The sequence below is a fragment of the Mus musculus genome, chromosome 1 (assembly GCF_000001635.26).
Source record: "Mus musculus strain C57BL/6J chromosome 1, GRCm38.p6 C57BL/6J".
Taxonomy (NCBI): domain Eukaryota; kingdom Metazoa; phylum Chordata; class Mammalia; order Rodentia; family Muridae; genus Mus; species Mus musculus.
The window spans coordinates 172,945,250-172,964,811 of record NC_000067.6 but is presented as its reverse complement, the minus strand read 5'-3'; the positions used below and the strand labels follow the sequence as shown (position 1 = coordinate 172,964,811).

General features: G+C 38.7%; 1 protein-coding gene and 1 long non-coding RNA gene across 3 annotated transcripts in view; both read right to left on the bottom strand.

Moving 5' to 3' along the window:
• Positions 1–4,548: 4,548 nt before the first annotated feature.
• Positions 4,549–19,562, bottom strand: part of Gm35686 — a 30,236-nt gene continuing 15,222 nt past the window's right edge. Inside the window, exons 2-4 of one of the 2 annotated variants that reach the window (XR_373717.2) lie at positions 18,068–18,167; positions 12,591–12,939; positions 4,549–6,040 (exon numbers count right to left, since the gene is read on the bottom strand). This is a non-coding gene — a long non-coding RNA (predicted gene, 35686). The remainder of the gene's footprint in view (positions 6,041–12,590; positions 12,940–18,067; positions 18,168–19,562) is intronic. The other variant, XR_865744.1, reaches the window with a different exon arrangement.
• On the bottom strand, positions 6,995–8,044 carry Olfr16 (olfactory receptor 16). Its single transcript, NM_008763.2, has one exon. The coding sequence runs from the start codon at positions 8,013–8,015 to the stop codon at positions 7,086–7,088; it is 930 nt and encodes a 309-aa protein (NP_032789.1). The 5' UTR covers positions 8,016–8,044; the 3' UTR covers positions 6,995–7,085.

Here is a 19,562-nt window from a genome sequence, read left to right as displayed (position 1 = left end):
TTCTTGATTGAAATCTATGACTGTTCATTCACTGTAAGCATATATTCCCATAAGTCCTTGAACCTATATATTCTAATGTTTTAATAATCCTGAATGCTAATATATATCATATAAAGGCTCTTCTATAAATCTGACTTTCCGTTTTCTGTGGGTCACAGCTTTTTGTTGTTCTCATAATGAGTACTTTCTAATTGTATATTAAAGTCTGCCTATAAAGGATAGAGATTTTAGACTTATTAACCTAATGAACTTGTATTCTGAGTAGGCTCAATTTGAGGATGTCTAAGTTCAACACAATACCTGCACTTTGCAAAATCATTCACTTTAATCTTCTTTCACCAATATATGCAGAAAAAAATTATTAACAATTGCATAATTCTCCCCTCTAGTGCTAGGGTTTTCTGTGTATAGTGCTAATGACCCAGCACTAAAATGAGTTTCAAGCAAATGTCTAGCCATTCAAAGCAACACACAACTATTATTTATCTATGACTTAGTAACTACCATACTGCTTAACATTTAGTATAAGGATGCTTGTTATTTTTATGAGAATAACAAGAGAAATAATTAAAAGTCTGAATCTATTTGATTGTAAGCCATAGTTCATAAAATATCACAACATATATGGGCCATTTATTTATGCAAGAACTCTATTACAAACTCAGTTCTGTTCCACCTAAATATTATCAGGCATCCATAATATATACTCAAAAAATATATCCGTGATCATAATAAACGTTGTTATAAAGCAAAGAAAGGAACATTTCTGAGCTATTGATTAAACTGAAACTTTAAGATATGAAAAGTAAAGTTTATGTATTAATCAGTTTGTTCTCTGGTAAGAATTAATAATTTATGTGCATTTGCACATGTGAATAAAATGATATCAAGCATGGGCTATATGATAGGCAGATCTGTAACTAGGACTTCTGTTTTAGTCTTACTCCTACCTTTAAGTGTTATCTTGGGAAACTTTAAACAACTATCCACAGCAATGGATTTATCTGACACACACACACACAAAACAAAAACAAACAAAAAAAACAAAACAACAATAATAATAACAACAACAAAACAACCCTGAAACATAGCAGGAATGCTTATACTACCTTACAGGTAGTGCTGTGGGAGTCAAATTAGTTCATGAATGAAAATGAACTTTTTGAACTGCAAAGATCTATAGAAATAGAAGAGGTGGTATTTATGAAAGACCTTTTGGCTGTGTCAAAATCTGACATTGAAAATTTAAAGGAGGAAGGATAATATTTTGGCTTATGTTATTGGTGTATGATCAATTAGCTACCCTGTTTGAGGAATGTGGTGAGACACACCATTGTCTTAGTCAGGGTTTTTTTCTGGCACAAACATCATGACGAAGAATCAAACTGGGGAGGAAAGGGTTTATTCGGCTTACACTTCCATATTGCTGTTCATCACCAAGGAAGTCAGGACTGGAACTCAAGCAGGTCAGAAAGCAGGAGCTGATGCAGAGGCCATGGAGGGATGTTCTTTACTGGCTTGCTTCCCTGACCTTGCTCAGCCTGCTCTCTTATAGAACCAAGCCTACCAGCCCAGGGATGGTCCCACTCACAAGGGGCCTTTCCCCCTTGATCACTAATTGAGAAAATGCCTTACAGTTGGATCTCATGGAGGCATTTCCTCAACTAAAGCTCCGTTTTCTGTGATAACTCCAGCTGTGTCAAGTTGACACAAAACTAGACAGTACACACCATCATGGCAGGGAAGATACAGAAGATCAAAGCTGATCATCTCATGGTGGGCAGTGAGAAAAAGGTGAACATGACAAGACACAGTCCCATAGAGAATGCCTCAGTGACAGTTCTCCCTACTGAACCCAACATCGTAAAGTTTCTAGAATCTTCCCAAGTAGCAACACTTAGCTGGAAAACAAGGCTTTAGTACATGAGCTTTTTGAAGAGATACTTCATATCCTAATAGTATTGAATAAAATATCACAAATAAATCACATCTTCCTTTAATTGCCATCACATCTAAACTCCCCAAACCAGCTTCCTGCATAGAGAGGCAAACACGAACTAACACCCATGTTCTCTCAAACAGCAGCAACAGCAAGGCTGAGATGTTTTTCACACATTTTAAATATGTCTTTTTCAAAGTAAAGCTCTGATGTTCCTACTGTTTATGTATCTCTAACTTTATCTTTCCTACTTCCTTCTCTCTTCTCCCAAGAAATCTGTACCCATTGATAAAATGTTTTATTCTTATTGTTAGGTGTGCTGAAGTCATTTTCTCTTCTAATATATCATGGGTTGCAGTCAGAAAATGGGAAAAACAGCAAATAAAACTTTTTTCTGGAGAAGTTACAAAATCAATGCTGTGAAGATCACATCATAGAAATTGTGATATCCATGATAATCTTTTTATAACTTTGTTCTAAAAGATACATTTTTGAAATACCTTAACTCTTGATTTCATATCTCAGGCTAAAGTACACTTGCTTGTAAGTTTGTCAAAGCTATTTTCCTGATTAGGGTTCAAACATATCGATTCAATATTAGTCCCAGTTCATTCAAAATAATGATTTTTTTCTACTTTTAAGGGATTCATTGTTGCAAATATGTGAGGAAGTAATAAATATTGTAAACAATTCTACAGTGGGGAAAAGCACTTCCCAGTGTGTTTCCATGTTTGTTACTCTGCTCATTTTTCTTCTAATTGACTTCAGATGAGAGGGATCCAAAAGGCAGACAGCAAAATGACAGGTCATATCTACTAAGAAGCATGGTAATTCTTATAGTCAGTGCTCACATACTCAGCTTTCTGAAGACTATTAAGCACCTTTTGCTCAGCTAATACTTAACATATTAGTGGGCCAACAGTGGAGAATGAAGCCTCTGTTCTAATATTTTGTTTTTTTTTTTCAGGCTAGTGTGCCACTGTTTAATCTCTTCCTATCTCTTATTCAACCTTCTTCATCCCTCCCACACATCAGTTGGCCCAGTGCCACACAAAGTTAATGAAATAACAACAGCTCTCTGTGAATTCTTTTCTGGCCTCCTAAATAAATTTGACTATATTGCTCTTATATTTTTCTTTTTTTTCTTTTTTAATATTTTTATTAGGTATTTTCCTCATTTACATTTCCAGTGCTATCCCAAAAGTCCCCCATACCCTCCCCCCCCACTCCCCTACCCACCCACTCCCACTTTTTGGCCCTGGTGTTCCCCTGTACTGGGGCATATAAAGTTTGCATGACCAATGGGCCTCTCTTTCCAGTGATGGCCAACTAGGCCATCTTCTGATACATATGCAGCTAGAGACAAGAGCTCTGGGGTACTGGTTAGTTCATAATGTTGTTCCACCTATAGGGTTGCAGTTCCCTTTAGCTCCTTGGATATTTTCTCTAGCTCCTCCATTGGGGGCCCTGTGATCCATCCAATAGCTGACTGTGAGCATCCACTTCTGTGTTTGCTAGGCCCCGGCATAGTCTCACAAGAGACAGCTATATCAGGGTCCTTGCAGCAAAATCTTGCTAGTGTATGTAATGGTGTCAGCGTTTGGAGGCTGATTATGGGATGGATCCCTGGATATGGCATCTCTAGATGGTCCATCCTTTTGTCTCAGCTCCAAACTTTGTCTCTGTAACTCCTTCCATGAGTGTTTTGTTCCCAATTCTAAGGAGGGGCAAAGAGAATACCCCCTTGACCAAAGCAATGATGCTGTGCATGGGCCTTTAACAGATTTTTTGTTTTTTGTTTTTTGGTTTTTTTTTTTTTGTACTTCTTGTCATTTTGTCTGACTTCCCCACTGAACTATGAATAACATGAAAAATAGTTCCTGCATTACTCATTATTGTAGCCCAATAGCCAGTTAATTACTTGGCACATAGTGCTTGGAAAATGTACTTAGAGTACATAAATAACATTATAGGCATTTTCTGATGAACAAAAAAGTTGAACAAAAAACGGTACTAAATGAATAGATGTATTTTTAATTGTACAAAGGGAGAAAAATAATATAAAGGAACATGAATATGGCAAGATATTGGGGAATGATGATAAGGAAAAAATAACAGTGAAGACATGACAATAGCCCTACATTAGCAAGCAGTACGGGTATTGTGGATAAATTACAGGAGTCAGAAACAAATGACTCACTGTCCATGACTCATCCTACTGGGAGGGTCTGGAACTGCTTAGGCTTACCCACTCATTTGCTGCACTCCAGCTGTCTTCTGCACAGTGTGGGAAATCATTTAATGCATGCAGAACAACTACCCCAGTGGCTTGTTCACTTACTGGTGAGTGCTGGACAAAAGGACAGGAATGGTGCCAAACATTTAAGGAATGGGTAGAAGAAATGGTAAGCAATACATTTACCTCCTGATCCCTGGATAGCTCCATCTTAGACACACACAAAGAAAGAAAGACAGATGGGTGGATGGAAGAGAAGAAAAGAAAAGAGAAGAGGAGAGAAGGGAAGAGAAAGGAAGAGAAGAGAGGAGAGGAGAGGAGAGGAGAGGAGAGGAGAGGAGAGGAGAGGAGAGGAGAGGAGAGGAGAGGAGAGGAGAGGAGAGGAGAGGAGAGGAGAGGAGAGGAGAGGAGAGGAGAGAGAAGAGAAAGATAATCATGCAAGCAAAATAAAGGGATCAAAGGATGCATCCTAAGAATAGTCAAAGGAAGCAAATGATCTCTAAAGGAGGAAAATAAAATTTGTTTTATATTTGTGCAAGGAAGAAATACTTATATCGCTCACTATAAAGTCTTTCAAAACTGTAATGGAGCTCCCAACTGGATAAGACTGTCAATGAATTTCCCAGCAGAATTCTATTAGTGGGGGAGCTAACAAAGAGACAGGAAGCTTCCTAGTCAGTACCTACTTCATTGTTCCGTGTCCTGTTACCAATGTGTATACTGTATTGACTAATATGATCTTACTGCCAATCAAAAGCCATCAGTAGCTTTATTTGGCAGTTCTTGGTCCTCATCAGAGAAGTTTCTTTGGGAAGTGCCTCATAGTTAACACAGATATTCTCAACAGATCTAAGTGTAGAGAATTAGTGTCTGTGGATTGTGCAACAGACAAACAGGATATCAACATTACACATCCTTCCCAACTCTCAGGGATCGTCACAGAAGGGCAGATGGGAAGATTATAAGAGGCAACGATCAGGGAGTAATGGGGCAAAACAATGTCTTCATGAACTCACAGCAAATGTGGTTTTCTGTGGGGAGAAAAAAAAACATAGCAAGTCAGCATTCTTGCACTAAGTGGGAAGGAGTTCATGAATTCCCATTGCTAGCTGGAAAGCTATGACGGATCAGTTTTTGGAGAGGGAGAGTCAGTTTTCCTAAGGATGTGACTTCTCGTAGGTCAGTTACACTCTAGAGAGTCTAAAACATGCCCCCATAACCAGAAGTGTATGGACAGTACAAATTGGAATAGATGAGTTATTAAATAAAATCAAAGCAAAGAGAGTTTGGGGTATAGAAAGGTGGAGCTAAGAGGAGTTTGGAGTAAATGGGATCAAAGTATATTATATGAAATACTCAAAGAATTGGTAAAAATATATTTAAATTAACACATTCATATTTATCCATAAAATTTGGTGAATTGTTCTCTAAAGTTCAAAAATGTTCTGTTACCTCTAGCATCCCAAATTAGTTATGAAACTCAGGCTGCAAAGTTTCTTCAGGAGCTATTAATCATGAGTTATGACATCAGCTATTACACTATTGAATTGGTATGGTTTGACACAGGTGATACATATAAAGGACCTTCAACATCCTGCCTTGGAACTTTTAATATAAGCATCTACAGAACATAGAAAGCCACAGGCCACCTAGAAGATGATCAACCCAATTTCTGTGAATCAGAATGGAAAATAAGGACTAGGACTTGATTTGGGGATACAGTAATCATGAGTGTCCCAATGTTGGTAAAATATAGTTGTTTTCATATCTGTGTCTCTGAGGAGTTCTTTTCATCTCTTCTCTGAGTAGAGATAAACCAGTTCAGGTGGGAATATCCATGACACAAAACATCCCCCAAATCATTCCTATTGAAAATGAAAAACAATGCACTATGAACCTGCTAATTTTAACATAAATACCTAGAGAAATATGAAGCTTGCTCAGTTTGCTGCAAGAATAAAACTTAACTGTTTAACTCAACCTCTGGAATCAGCAACACACACACACACACACACACACACACACACACCACACACACACACACACACACACACACACACATACACACACACACACACACACACATACACACACACACACACACACACACACACACACACATACACACACACACACACACACACACACACACAAAAGCAACTCCAGTTTCACTTCAGATGCTATGTAAAACTTAAACACTAAAGTTTCCACAGGTAGAAAGGAGCCATTATGAAAAGTATGACAATAAAAACGTAGCTACAGAGAAGTTCCCTCAGTATGTTTTCTTTACTGCTTAGCCTCTGGAGAACAAGGAATTGTTGCTTTGAATGTACAGGGGGAAAAAAGAAATAAACATAGAAATCGATAATATTTAAAGAGTTAATGTAGCTAAATAATGAAATGTGGGGCCTTTTTTTTCTTGCAAATGTCTTTACTTTTCAATCAATAAGAATTGAGAAAATCCTGTCTGGAATGAATAGATTTTAACTCATCAAAACAAAAGCCTTCTCTTCTGTGCATGAAGAAGGGAATGAAAACGGCTGTCCCTGCAGCTCATTGTGCATGGACTCCTTCCTACAATGTTGTAATTGTCTCTTCTCTACATTGAGACCAGATAAAGGACTTGACCGAGCGTCTAAAAAGGTAGAATCCAAAGATGTCTCCAAACCAAAACCATCCAGAACTTAAAGAAGTAAGCTTAATCTAATATAAAATGATTCTTGGATCTGAGATCCAAACATTAGAGCCCAAATTTTATTTTCTGCCATCACTGAGACATTAAAAATAAAGGCATTTCTACTCTTTGACATTATTATATAGACACCGTATTTGATGAGCATGTAGATCATGTCTTATTGATGAGTAGACATACTTGAGCTAAAGTTCTCCTGACAAAAAGTTTCAAATCATTTAAGAAGTGTTTCTGCCCACAGCTCTGCATAGAGCATCTTTGACTTCTTTGTTCCTGAGGCTGTAGACAACAGGGTTCAGCAAGGGAGTGATGATGGTGTAGGTCACAGAGAGAAGAAGGTCTTTTTCTACTGAACTTTCTGATTTGGGTTTGAGGTAGGCAATGGAGGCACAGCCATAGTGGACAATGACCACAGTGAGATGAGAGGCACAGGTGGCAAAGGCTTTCTTCTGGCCTTCAGTGGACACAATTTTAAGGATGGAAGAGACAATGAGCACATAGGAGATAAATATCAGCCCTATGGGCACAAGAATTACAAATGAACTTACACCATAATTGATTATCTCATTGACAGTGGTATCAACACAAGAAAGCTTCATTACTGGGTATATGTCACAGAAAAAGTGCTCCACCACCGTGCCACAAAAGGGCAAATGGAACATGGCTGGCACATGAAGAACTGCCATAACCAGGCCAGTGCCTAAAGACCCACAAACCAACAAGGCACACATTCCCTTGCTCATGATGATTGTATATCTCAGAGGATTACAAATAGCCACATAACGATCATAACCCATTGCTGTGAGCAGAAAGCAGTTGTTGGTGGCCAAGGTGACAAAAAAGAACATTTGGGTTGCGCAGCCTGCCAAGGATATGGGAAGGTTGTAAAAAATCAGGCTGGAAAGCATCCGTGGGACAATGACCAGTGTGTACACAGTCTCTGAGCTTGCCAACATGCTCAGAAAGAAGTACATGGGAGTGTGAAGGTGGTGGTCTATGTGTGTGATTGTCACTATAATGATGTTGCCAGCCAGAGTTAAAATGTAGATGGTTAGGAAAACCACAAAGAGGGTTATCTGATGCTTTCCAAAGCTGGAGAATCCCAGGAAGACGAACTCTATCACTTCAGTGAAGTTATTTCTCTGCATTCTGTTCTATGGGTGTCTAAAAGGGGAAACTTTAATCAGCAACTGAGATTTAAAGTAATGAATAATGACAGACTGCACTGAGAAGGTGAATAAAACGCCCCTCCTTTGTGAGGAGTCACAACTGGAGTATTTATCCCTGAAGAAGAAACATTTACACACCCTTTTAGAATTTAAGTGTATAAACATTGGCAAAATGTCCTTTGCAAGGAGACTTTGAGCACATGCTCACTCACACACTCTAGAGACGTTAGGAAGTGAAAGGGGCCAGCAAGAAGACAGTCGTGTTCTGTTGCCCACTTAAACACTTTTAAAAATAATTAACACCAGTAAAGGACATGTCAGGAAAACCGTGAAGACAGATGTTTATAGATGAAGTGAATCAGTAGTATGAAGTATTTGGGAAAGATGGACTTTGAAAAAAAAAAACCGGCTGCTAGATTTGGTCACAAAGTCACTGGGAAACTTTTTACACAGTGTTACAGTTGAATTCTAAATGTCAAGACTTGAGTTCACCAAGAAAATATGAGCCAGAAATTTCACACTCTCAAAGAAGAGCAACTCCAAAGTGGCTTCTACCACATTCAGTCCTGTGCAATTGACCTCTGAAAGCTCAACCAAAGAAATGTTTACTTGCTGATTGCAGTAATCTTTTGGGTGACTTCAAGAAAAGACCTGTGAGTGAGAAAACAATTAGTTTCCACTGTGATCAAGAAAAGTTTTTAAGACAATGTGAAGTATGGAAGAAAATATAAGTTCCATTGTTAAGAGGGAAAGAGTGGGCGATGTATTTGAAGCCTAACTGGTAAGTATCTTGAAAATCACCAAACAGGCAATTTGATGTGATTATGAGAGTCACAGAAAACTAGCCTCTTCTTTAAAGGAGAGGGTCTATAGGCTGGAGGTTTGGTTGTCTATCATGCATGAGGACTTGGATTCAGTCACCGAAGATGCATGGAGCTGTCATGATGGCACACATGCAGGTAGAGACAGAAGGACTGGAAGTTTTAGGTCATCCTCAACTATCTTGTAAGCTCAAGGCCAGCAGCCTGGAATGAGAGAGACAGTGACAGAGACAGACAGACAGACAGACAGACACACACATACACACACACACACACACACATACACACACACAAGACAGAGAGACAGAGAGACTGTAAGGATAGCACATACAGTGACTACTTCACTGTTCCTGTTTCATTTCCAGTTTTACTGAATAGATTTCTTTTTCTCATGCTCACTGATTTGCTGCCTGTTGGCATCACGTGTTCATGCTTATGAAACCATTCACTCAAGTGTCACTGAAGGAGTCTCCACTACTAAAGCTGTCAGACTGTTTTTCTTCCTTTCCTTGTTGTTCGGTTTGACACGTCTGACCCTAGCTCCTGCAAACATTCTCTAGCCGTGGTTTCCATGACACCACACTATGTATCTGTCATCCCTGTGCTTATTTAGTTACTGTCCATGAATCTCTTTATTCTGACTGTACCATGACATACCTGCTCTGTGGATTCTACTTTGCTCCCGATTTTTCTAGCCATTCTTTAAATTTCAATTTTCTCTGCTGTTTCTATGTTGATTGCTTTCACATATCTATGTTTACAGCAATATCTCCCAAATATCTAACTTAATTCATTCTTAACATTTGTAGGTCTTGAAATCATGATGAATTTTATATAATTTTTAAAACAAATTCTATATTATCCTATATCGCTTTTGTATCTTCTTCAGTGACTTCATGGCATCAATCTAGTCGATGCATGCTGTCATCCTGGGGTCGCACCTACTATATGTAAAATGCAGTAGACTTTTCTTAGAGTATACGTTATTCTGTCCCAGTTTCTAAATCCAAAATTACCTACCTAATGTTAAGGTACCTGTTATGACTCAGGTCCATAATCTTAGCAATTGGTAACAGAGGTCTAATGATTACAAGTTCACAACCAACCTCAGCTACTCTGAAAGATCCTGTCTCAAAATGACAAAAATCAATAATTACGGTATCTAATCCTCTAGCTAAGAAACAAGCCATATTCTCATCCTGAAAATCGTAAGTCAATGGTATGACAACTTTGGGGAAAGAGCTATAAACTTTAGGACCAACCCTCCTTCAGTTACTATATTGATCAACATGGTGTGAGACAGAAACAAGCACAGGCAAGTAGGACTCCATAAATCATCAGTTCTGTGGTTCCTTGTGGCTGCTGTTTTGTTGCTTTCTATTCATTTTCAGAATTACAAAGACAGATTTTACTCTCTGGCTCTGTAATTCCTAGCAAGTTGGGTTTATTAAGTTTATCTTCATAAATCCATTAACTCAAATGCCTCTGAAGAAGTTTCCATCCTTAAAGTTGTCAGCCTTGGCTTTTCCCCCTCTTATTCTGATTCTTCTCTGCTTCATTGAACGCTTCTGCCCACTGCCCCATGAACGCATAGAACAATGGAATGCAGAATTCAAACATATATCTAAAGAGCTAAGGTGTCTCAATTGTTCCTGGAATGAGCAAAATACTCATGAAGAGAAAAATCAAACCTCAGATTTTAACCCATGACTTTTTCAGAAATTATTTTAAATAAATCATAGGCATGTATAAAAGACAAAGCCATAAAAAAATTCTAGACAAAAATAAGTGATGAAAACTTGTGACCCTCAAATAAGGAAAAGGTTCTTTAGGGAAAGAACAAAAAGCCTAAATTAAAACACAAAAAATTACAGCTTAAGCTTCATCATTGTTAGAAAAACCAAAAGATAGACTATGCCCTAGGAGAAAGCATTCACAACACAACACTCTGAAATTATGTCCAGAATATATAAAGAACTTTGCAAGTCAATAATAAGACACATTTTAAACTGGATAATATGCAAACATGTACAAAAGTACATAAAATACCTAATAAGCACATGAAAGGATCCAGAGCAACATTAGCCATTGGAGAGATGCAAAACAAAACCACAGTGAGATACACACCTACTCAGATGGCTAAAATTAAAAAGCCTAACAACATCCAACACTGTAACCAAGAGAAAGAACTGGGAGTCTTAAATATTGGCGGTTGCAATGTGAAGTGTTATAGCCTATTTGGAGAACAACGTAACAATTTTTTATTATATTAAATCTATACCAACACCCATGGCTGTAATTTTCCTGGGCATTTACACAAGACAAACAAACAAACAAAATGTGTCCACAAAGGGATATTCATATTTAGATGTCCTAAGAGCCATTTTCTTAAAAGTCCGAAGCTGCAAACAATGCAAAGGTCTAAATTATGAGTAGCTATATAAAGAAATATTCTCAGCAATATAATTAGAAGTAAAATTGGCCTGGGGTAAGAACTGATTCAGTAGTTAGAGTCCTTTCTTCTCTTACAGAGAATCTGGGTTCAATCCCCAGATCTTATAGATCTGAAGACTTATCAAAATGAGCAAAATGCATAATAAAAATTGATGAGCTGTATATCGCTCTATGTATTAGACTTTTTGCATTCCACTGTATGACATCATATTTTATCACACAACACCATATAATGCCGTGTTGTTTGTCTTTAGGATCTTGTGCATGCTAAGCAAACACTCTACCACTGAACTATATTCCTATCCTCTTACATCATATTAAATTGTAACATTTTACCTACTTCTCCAGAGTTAATACTTACAATATTCTCATTTGACTTTTGGTAAGATTGATTCTTGGGATAAGGATTGGAGAGAGACACTATGAAAAATTGGAATTAGGAAGCACTTAGAAAATCTGGATGTGGATCTGGAGGCGGTGGATGTTGAAACATGAGATCTGGGACAAAGTACTTGTCTTTGTGTGTGTGTGTCTACAGTGGCTTCAGCTGCAGAGTTGGAGTTGGAGATTTAGGCAGAATGTCTGAGTTCTAATATACTAGTCATACACTGCTTTTGTAATCTGGGGAAGACATCTCTAGTGGACTGATAAGGATCATCACAGCATTCACTGACTTTCTCCGAAACTCAATTTGCCTTTACACCAACCTCTGCTCTAGAAATAACCTCCCCAAAGCATAGGAACATTCGAATATCCATTATCAAATCTCTGCCTATGCATATTGTTAAGTCTTACCTAGAATGCCCTTTAGTCCTTAGAGCCCATTCAGATCCTAGGTCCTTACTATGGAAGGACGCCCTCATCCTTCCCAATACACATCTACATTCCACAAGAAGTTATATTTTCATTCTTGCCTTTAAGACTGTAGAATTTTCAATCCTATCAAATGCAAATACATCTGCTTTTAATTTTTAAGATAGTTTCATATGAGCATTTTAAGACCCAGCTCATTGCCTACCACAGCCATGAAAGCCTGTCATAATAACCCAATTCCTCATCCCCATTTCTTTCCTAAGGATTGCACCCACTGGTGTGCTGGAGCCTGATTGTATTACCTCAGCACAGCAGCAGGCTGCACACACCATTTCCCAGCTCCATACTCAGATATTGCATGTTTGCCACATTTAAATCTATGGAAAAAATATTCTTTATCTCAGGGACTAACAAATATTAAAAATCAAGACTTGCTTATTTCTGAGAGTTGGTTGTTGGTGTTTACCTTATGTCACTTATGGTAGTTTAGATCCCACTTCTTTGTGCAGTGTTTTCTGCTGTCTCCTTGGAGGTAGCCCCATTTCAAGCCAGAGTGTAAACTCTCCAAATATGTGCTAAGATTTCTGCGTCCAACTCAAAGTAGCACTCAACATGTACTTGCTGGCTGAAGAATCTAGAATTCTCGGTGCAATTTTAATTTAGCTGTTTGACAAAGGGGCTAAGGTGCTACTCATAAAAGAAGTGGGACCTAGGAAAGAGGGAGGCCTCAATGTAGCATCCTCCTCGATGAAGAGTGGATTCTTTCTCCATCTTTCTTCACATCTTCCTGCAGGGAATCAAATGACACTGCAAACCTAGAACAATGGTGCAAGAAAGAGAGGACAACAAATTCAGAGAGTTTTCATTTAGTGAACAAAGACTGTGGTGAATGACAGAGACAGGGTGTCAGTGGTCAGATAGTTATTAGCTGGATTCTCCAACCCTTGCTTCTGCCTTGTGGTCAGCATATGCACTGCCCAAATTGAGCGCTTAATGTTAGGTGACACATTAGCAAAACATCTGTGTACCAACATTACCTCTCACCACTGGCCATCTCCTTTTTCTTGTTGCATAGATGTCAAACTCACCAAACCTTCAACCAGTTGCTTAAGTCAATCCCCAAATCTAACACCCAAGTAACTGTCAAACTGAGAAACGTGTTTGGTCTTGCCAACTTTCAGTTGCATATGTCAGCTACATAGCAGTGGAACTGATGTCAAAGAAACATTGCCAGGATTAAGTCAGCTAATACATTTAAAGTATTTAGGACACAGTACAGGCTCAATAATTGATGTCTTAAATGATCTTTTGTGTGGATTTTTATCAAAGGGAAGATATTCAAGGAATTTTTGAGAAACAATGAAAACCACAAAAATGTATGAAATAATGAAAGTTGAGAGGGGAAAGGGATTTGGAGGGTTTGAATGGTCTAACCAATCAATAAAGTAACACTGAAAGAAGCTAATAAAGTCAAAAGTTGGTCTAGCCAATATTTTGGTTATAAAGGCTATATGTCAAATAAAACAGGAATAGAAACATTTGAGAATGGAAATAATTTACTGTTAAATATATTGGTACATATAGGAAATCACATATGTTTTCTAAATCTTAGGTAACTTGCTACATAGTGGAAACTTTTTAATGAACCACTTGGGTCAGCTTCCTGATGTGTATATACCATGATATGTAAATGACTACTGCAGAAAAGGGAGAAAGAAAACCCTTGAACCACGCCTCCTGGGGCTCGGAAGCACAGTTCTAAGCTACCAGGGAGGCATAAATCAACTTCTTTTCAAATCTGTGATTCTGAGTGATCTAAGGATGGAAAATGCTTGATAGGACATGACTGTAAAAAAGAATCTGAGAAACTGCTGTTACGGCTTGAGCCCAACAAGCATTTCTGTGATGTCTAATTCCAGGTCTCGGCCAAGGATGAGCACAGGACCATTTGGGACTAGAACCCGACTAAGAAGAACACATGGCATTCCCAAGATCTGTCAGATCTGTTCTGGCCACATCTGCAAAAACAACAACAAAGACAATGAAGGTTAAAGAAAAAAGTCATTGTTCCTCCTCAAAGCCATATCTCATAAGTGCTCGCCTCTCCTCAGATCCAGATTGGGTGCAGTGAGAGAAACAGTGGTGTTAAGCATCACACCCTCAGCTCTTACCCAGGCTCTGAAAGTGGTGCTAATAGGAGAAGATGCCTCTGTGGTTTCAGAGATCAAGAGAAATCTCCAAAGGAAACAACTCTGTCTACCCCACCCACCTGACTCTCCTTTCTTCACAGCTCCCTTGGTATCTCAGGGGAACCAGAAAAGTCGTGTCACAAATAGATACCAGGGGATTTTATTAAAAACAGGGGTTTTTACTTATCTCAGGGGGTGACATTTTGGGATTCCCCAGAGGCTGCTTCCCAGGTGTTTCTTTCTTCCCTTCCTTCAGAAGTTTCTGAAGATGTTGTGCATCAGTTTTCTTCTTTTTTAATTTAATTTTGTATTAGATATTATCTTCATTTACATTTCAAATACTATCCCCTTTCCTAGTTTCCTGTCCAAAAGTCCCCTATACCCTCCCAATGACCTGCTTCCCAACACACCCACTCCCACTTCCTGGCCCTGGCATTCCCTATATTGGGCATAGAACCTTCACAAGACCAAAGGCCTCTCCTCCCATTGATGGCCAACTAGGCCACCCTCTGTTACATATGCAACTAGACACATGAGCTCTGGGGGCGGGGGGGGGGGTACTGGTTAGTTAATATTGTTCCTCCTATAGGGTTGCAGAACCCTTTAGCTCCTTGGGTACTTTCTCTAGCTCCTTCATTGGATACAATAGATGACTGTGAGCATCCACTTCTGTATTTGCCAGGCACTGGCATAGCTTCACAAGAAATAGCTATATAATGGTCCTGTCAGCACAATCTTGTTGGCATATGCAATGGTGTCTGGGTTTGGTGGTTGTTTATGGGATGGATCCCAGGGTAGGGAAGGCTTTGGATTGTCCTTCCTTCCATCTCAGCTCCAAATTTTGTCTCTGTAACTTCTTCCATGGGTATTTTGCTCCCCATTCTAAGAAGGAGCAAAGTATCCACACTTTGGTCTTCTTTCTTCTTGAGTTTCATGTGTTTTGCAAATAGTATCTTGGGTATTCTAAGTTTCTAGGCTAATATCGACTTGTCATTGAGTGCATATCATGTGTGTTATTTTGTGATTGGATTACCTCACTCAGGATGATATATTTCAGATCCATCCATTTGCCTAAGAATTTCATGAATTCATTGTTTTTCATTGCTGAGTAGTACTCCATTGTGTAAATGTACCACATTTTCTGTATCCATTCCTCTGTTGAGGGACATCTGGGTTCTTTCCAGCTTGTGGCTATTATATATAAGGCTGCTATGAACATAGTGGAGCATGTGTCCTTATTACAAGTTGGAGCATCTTTTGGATATGTGCTCAGGAAAGGTATTGCTGGATCTTCCTGTAGTACTATGTCCGATTTTCTGAGGAACCATCAAAATTATTTCCAGAGTGGTTGTACCAGCTTGCAATCCCACAAACAATGGAGGAGTGTTCCTCTTTCTCCACCTTCTCAGTAGCATCTGCTGTCACCTGAATACTTGATCTTAGCCATTCTGACTGGTGTGAGGTGGAATCTCAGGGTTGTTTTGATTTACATTTCCCTGATGATTAAGGATATTGAACATTTTTTCAGGTGCTATTGAGCCATTCGGTATTCCTCAGTTGAGAAGTCTTTGTTTAGCTCTGTACCCCATTTTTTTAGGGTTATTTGATTTTCTGGAGTCCAACTTCTTGAGTTCTTTGTATATATTGGATATTATTCCCCTATCAAATTTAGGATTGGTAAAGATCCTTTCCCAATCTGTTGGTGACCTTTTTGTCTTATTGACAGTGTCTTTTGCCTTACAGAAGCTTTGCAATTTTATGAGGTCTCATTTGTCAATTTTCAATCTTACAGCACAAGCCATTACTGTTCTGTTCAGGAATTTTACCCCTGTGCCCATATCTTCAAGGCTTTTCCCCCACTTTCTCCTCTATAAGCTTCAGTGTCTCTGGTTTAATGTGGAGTTCCTTGATCCACTTAGACTTCAGCTTTGTACAAGGAGATAAGATAGTCAGCCGTCATTGGGAGGAGAGGCCCTTAGTCTTGTGAAGATCATATTCCCCAGTACAGGGGAATGCCAAGGTCAGGAAGCAGGAGTGGGTGGTTTAGGGAGCAGGGCAGGGGGATGGTATAGGGGACTTTTGGGATAGCATTTGAAATGTAAATGAAGAAAATATCTAATTAAAAAAAATGAATCAATTCGCATTCTTCAACATGATAACCACCAGTTGAGCCAGCACCATTTGTGGAAAATGCTCTTTTTTTCACTGGATGGTTTTAGCTTCCTTGTCAAAGATCAAGTGACCATAGGTGTGTGGGTTCATTTCTGATTCTTCAATTCTATTCCATTGATCTACCTGTCTGTCACTGTACCAGTACCATGCAGTTTTCATCACAATTGCTCTGTAGTACAGCTTGAAGTCAAGCATGGTGATTCCACCAGAGGTTCTTTTATTGTTGAGAATAGTTTTTACTATCCTAGGTTTTTGTTATTCTAGATGAAATTGCAAATTGCCTTTTCTAACTCTGTGAAGAATTGAGTTGGAATTTTGATGGAGATTGCATTGAATCTGTAGATTGCTTTCAGCAGGACAGCCATTTTTAACTCTATTAATCCTGCCAATCCATGAGCATGGGAGATCCTTCCATCTTCTGAGATCTTCTTCGATTTCTTTCTTCAGAGACTTGAACATCTTATCACACAGATCTTTCACTAGCTTAGTTAGAGTCACTCCGAGGTGTTTTATATTATTTGTGATTATTGTGAGGGGTGTTGTTTTCCTAATTTCTTTCTCAGCCTGTTTATCCTTTGTGTAGAGAAAGGCCAATGATTTGTTTGAGTTAATTTTATATCCAGCTACTACACTGAAGCTGTTTATTAGGCTTAGGAGTTCTCTGGTGGAATTTTTAGGGTCACTTATATATGCTATCATATCATCTGCAAATAGTGACATATGACTTCTTCCTTTCCAACTTGTATCCCCTTGAACTCCTTTTGTTGTCTAATTTGGGCATCAGTTTTCATCCAATACAATCAAATGTCTTTAATTTGACACAGTATTCCAATGGAGGTTAAAAAAAAAGAATTTCTGAATTGTATCATGTTTTTCTTTTGTAAATTAATTCTTTGACTGCATACACAGTTTCATTATGACATTTTATTCATATAGCACTAATTGTATTCCTTTGCATTTAAGTTTTTCATATGTTACATTTTGATCATATATTCCACTCACCCAACTCCTCTCAGATCACCCCATCTCCCTATCCAAACAAGTTCATTCTCTCTCTAACTGTAGATGGACTTCTAGGCTGGTTTTATATCTTAGGTGTTGTGACCACTGCAGCAGTAGATGTGCAAGCATATCTATACTATGCTGATATATTCTCTCAGGGATATACCCAGGAATTATGAAGCTGAGTCAAAGAGTTCTATTTTTGTTGTTTGAGGAAAGTCCACAGTTACTTCATGATTCCTTAAACTGCACCAATTTACTTTCCTGGCAATAATGTATAAAGATCACCTGTCTCCATGTCCTTGCTAGAATTTATCCAGTATTTGTATCTTTAAACAAAATCTCAACATATTGAAATATTGTAGGAGACCCCTGCACAACCTTTTCCCAGATTCACAAGTTGTTTGTGTTTTGTTCCATTTGCCTCATTAGGTGATATCTAATTATATTGAAGTAGGAGACAGTGTGTTTCTTGTGTCTAAATAAATCAGTGTCTGCTTCCTAAGGGAAAAGAAATTATCTTATATAACATAATCAAACTTAAATATCTTAAAGCTATTTTCTCATCTTACACACTTACTGTCAAAAACAAAATAAGACAGAGCTTGGCATTCCTTGTCTTAGCAGGAGATTTTGGTAGGTCAGTGGAAGAATGCACCATTTGGACCTCGTTTTTTTTCCTAGAAGAAAAACATGTTTATTTAATACACTGTAAGGAGTGAATCAGCAGACACAGCAATAAGAATTAAATGGGACATGAGGCCATGAGCAGCAAGGGTCTTGTTGTTGGAGAAGTCCTCATTCATTGCAATGAGCCACTGTATGTGCCCACATTGCTGGATGGATATTCATTACCAAGAAAAAGAGGCCAGGTCTGTGACATCAGGTAGAAGCAAATTGTGTTGACCTTACCATTCTGATGACCTTCTATTTTGCCAGAGCAAGTGGTGTGGGTTTTTTGTTTTGTTTTACTTTGTTTTCTTTTGATTTTTCTGGGTGTGGGGTTGGGGGAGTGGTGCTTTTGGGGACGGGCTTGTATTGAGAACCTGTTTTCTTCCTGGTCTCTGATTAATGATTTCTTTCCACACATGTCACAGCTCCATTGTTTCCCTTTCTGCTTTGGAAGGAACTTCATTTCTTCTATGTTTCCAATGACTTTGTTATTGTAATGTATCTCTTGGGGAAGAAAGGGCACTAGAGTCAGAAGACACTTCCCTTACCTGACTCCTCATTAGCGAGCGCCCACCCACACACCCACACACACACACACACACACACACACACACACACACACCCCTGATCAAGAGCACTGTTCTAAAGCAGCCAGCCTCCTGGGATTGACCGATCACCCAATATAAACATCTATCCCTTTGGAAGCTCTGCAATGTTTCTCTCTAATTTTCTCCATGACCCAAATAATCACTCTTACTTTTCCTTGATCGTAGCTCATCTATCAGGTTTATCTTCTGTAGTAAAACTGTGCCTTATCTGTCCTCTCTCTTCCTGTTTTCTCAAAATTAGAGAAAACCTCAAAGCACAGTGACTTTTCCTAAGAACTCTAGAATGGTAAGCAAATGCATAGTTCATTGCTCTGAAAACTTTCAGTTTTCCCTGCAAACAAGGACATCCTTCTCAGTGAAAACAAAGTACCCACTCAGACCAAGGAATAAACTTGTCAATTCTTACTCTTATGTAAACCTCAGATCTGAATCAAGGATTCCCAAGTGTGTCTTATTCACAAAGAAATCAAATTCAGAATTATTCAGAAGCAAACTTTTAATTTTAATTTAATTTTATTTGTAATTCATTTTTTACACTCCATATTCCATTCCCCCACCCCTCCCCTCCCACCCTCTAACTGCCCCACATCCCACACCTCCTCCCCACAACACCCTGTCTCCACCTGGATGATCCCACCCTCCACCCCATCTGACCTCTAAACTCCCTGTCTCTTGAGGGTTAGGTGCATCAGCTCTTAATGAACATAGAACTGGAAGTCCTCTACTGTGTGTGTGTTGGGGCCTCATATCAACTGGTATATGCTGATATGGTCCAGTGTTTCAAAGATCTTGGGG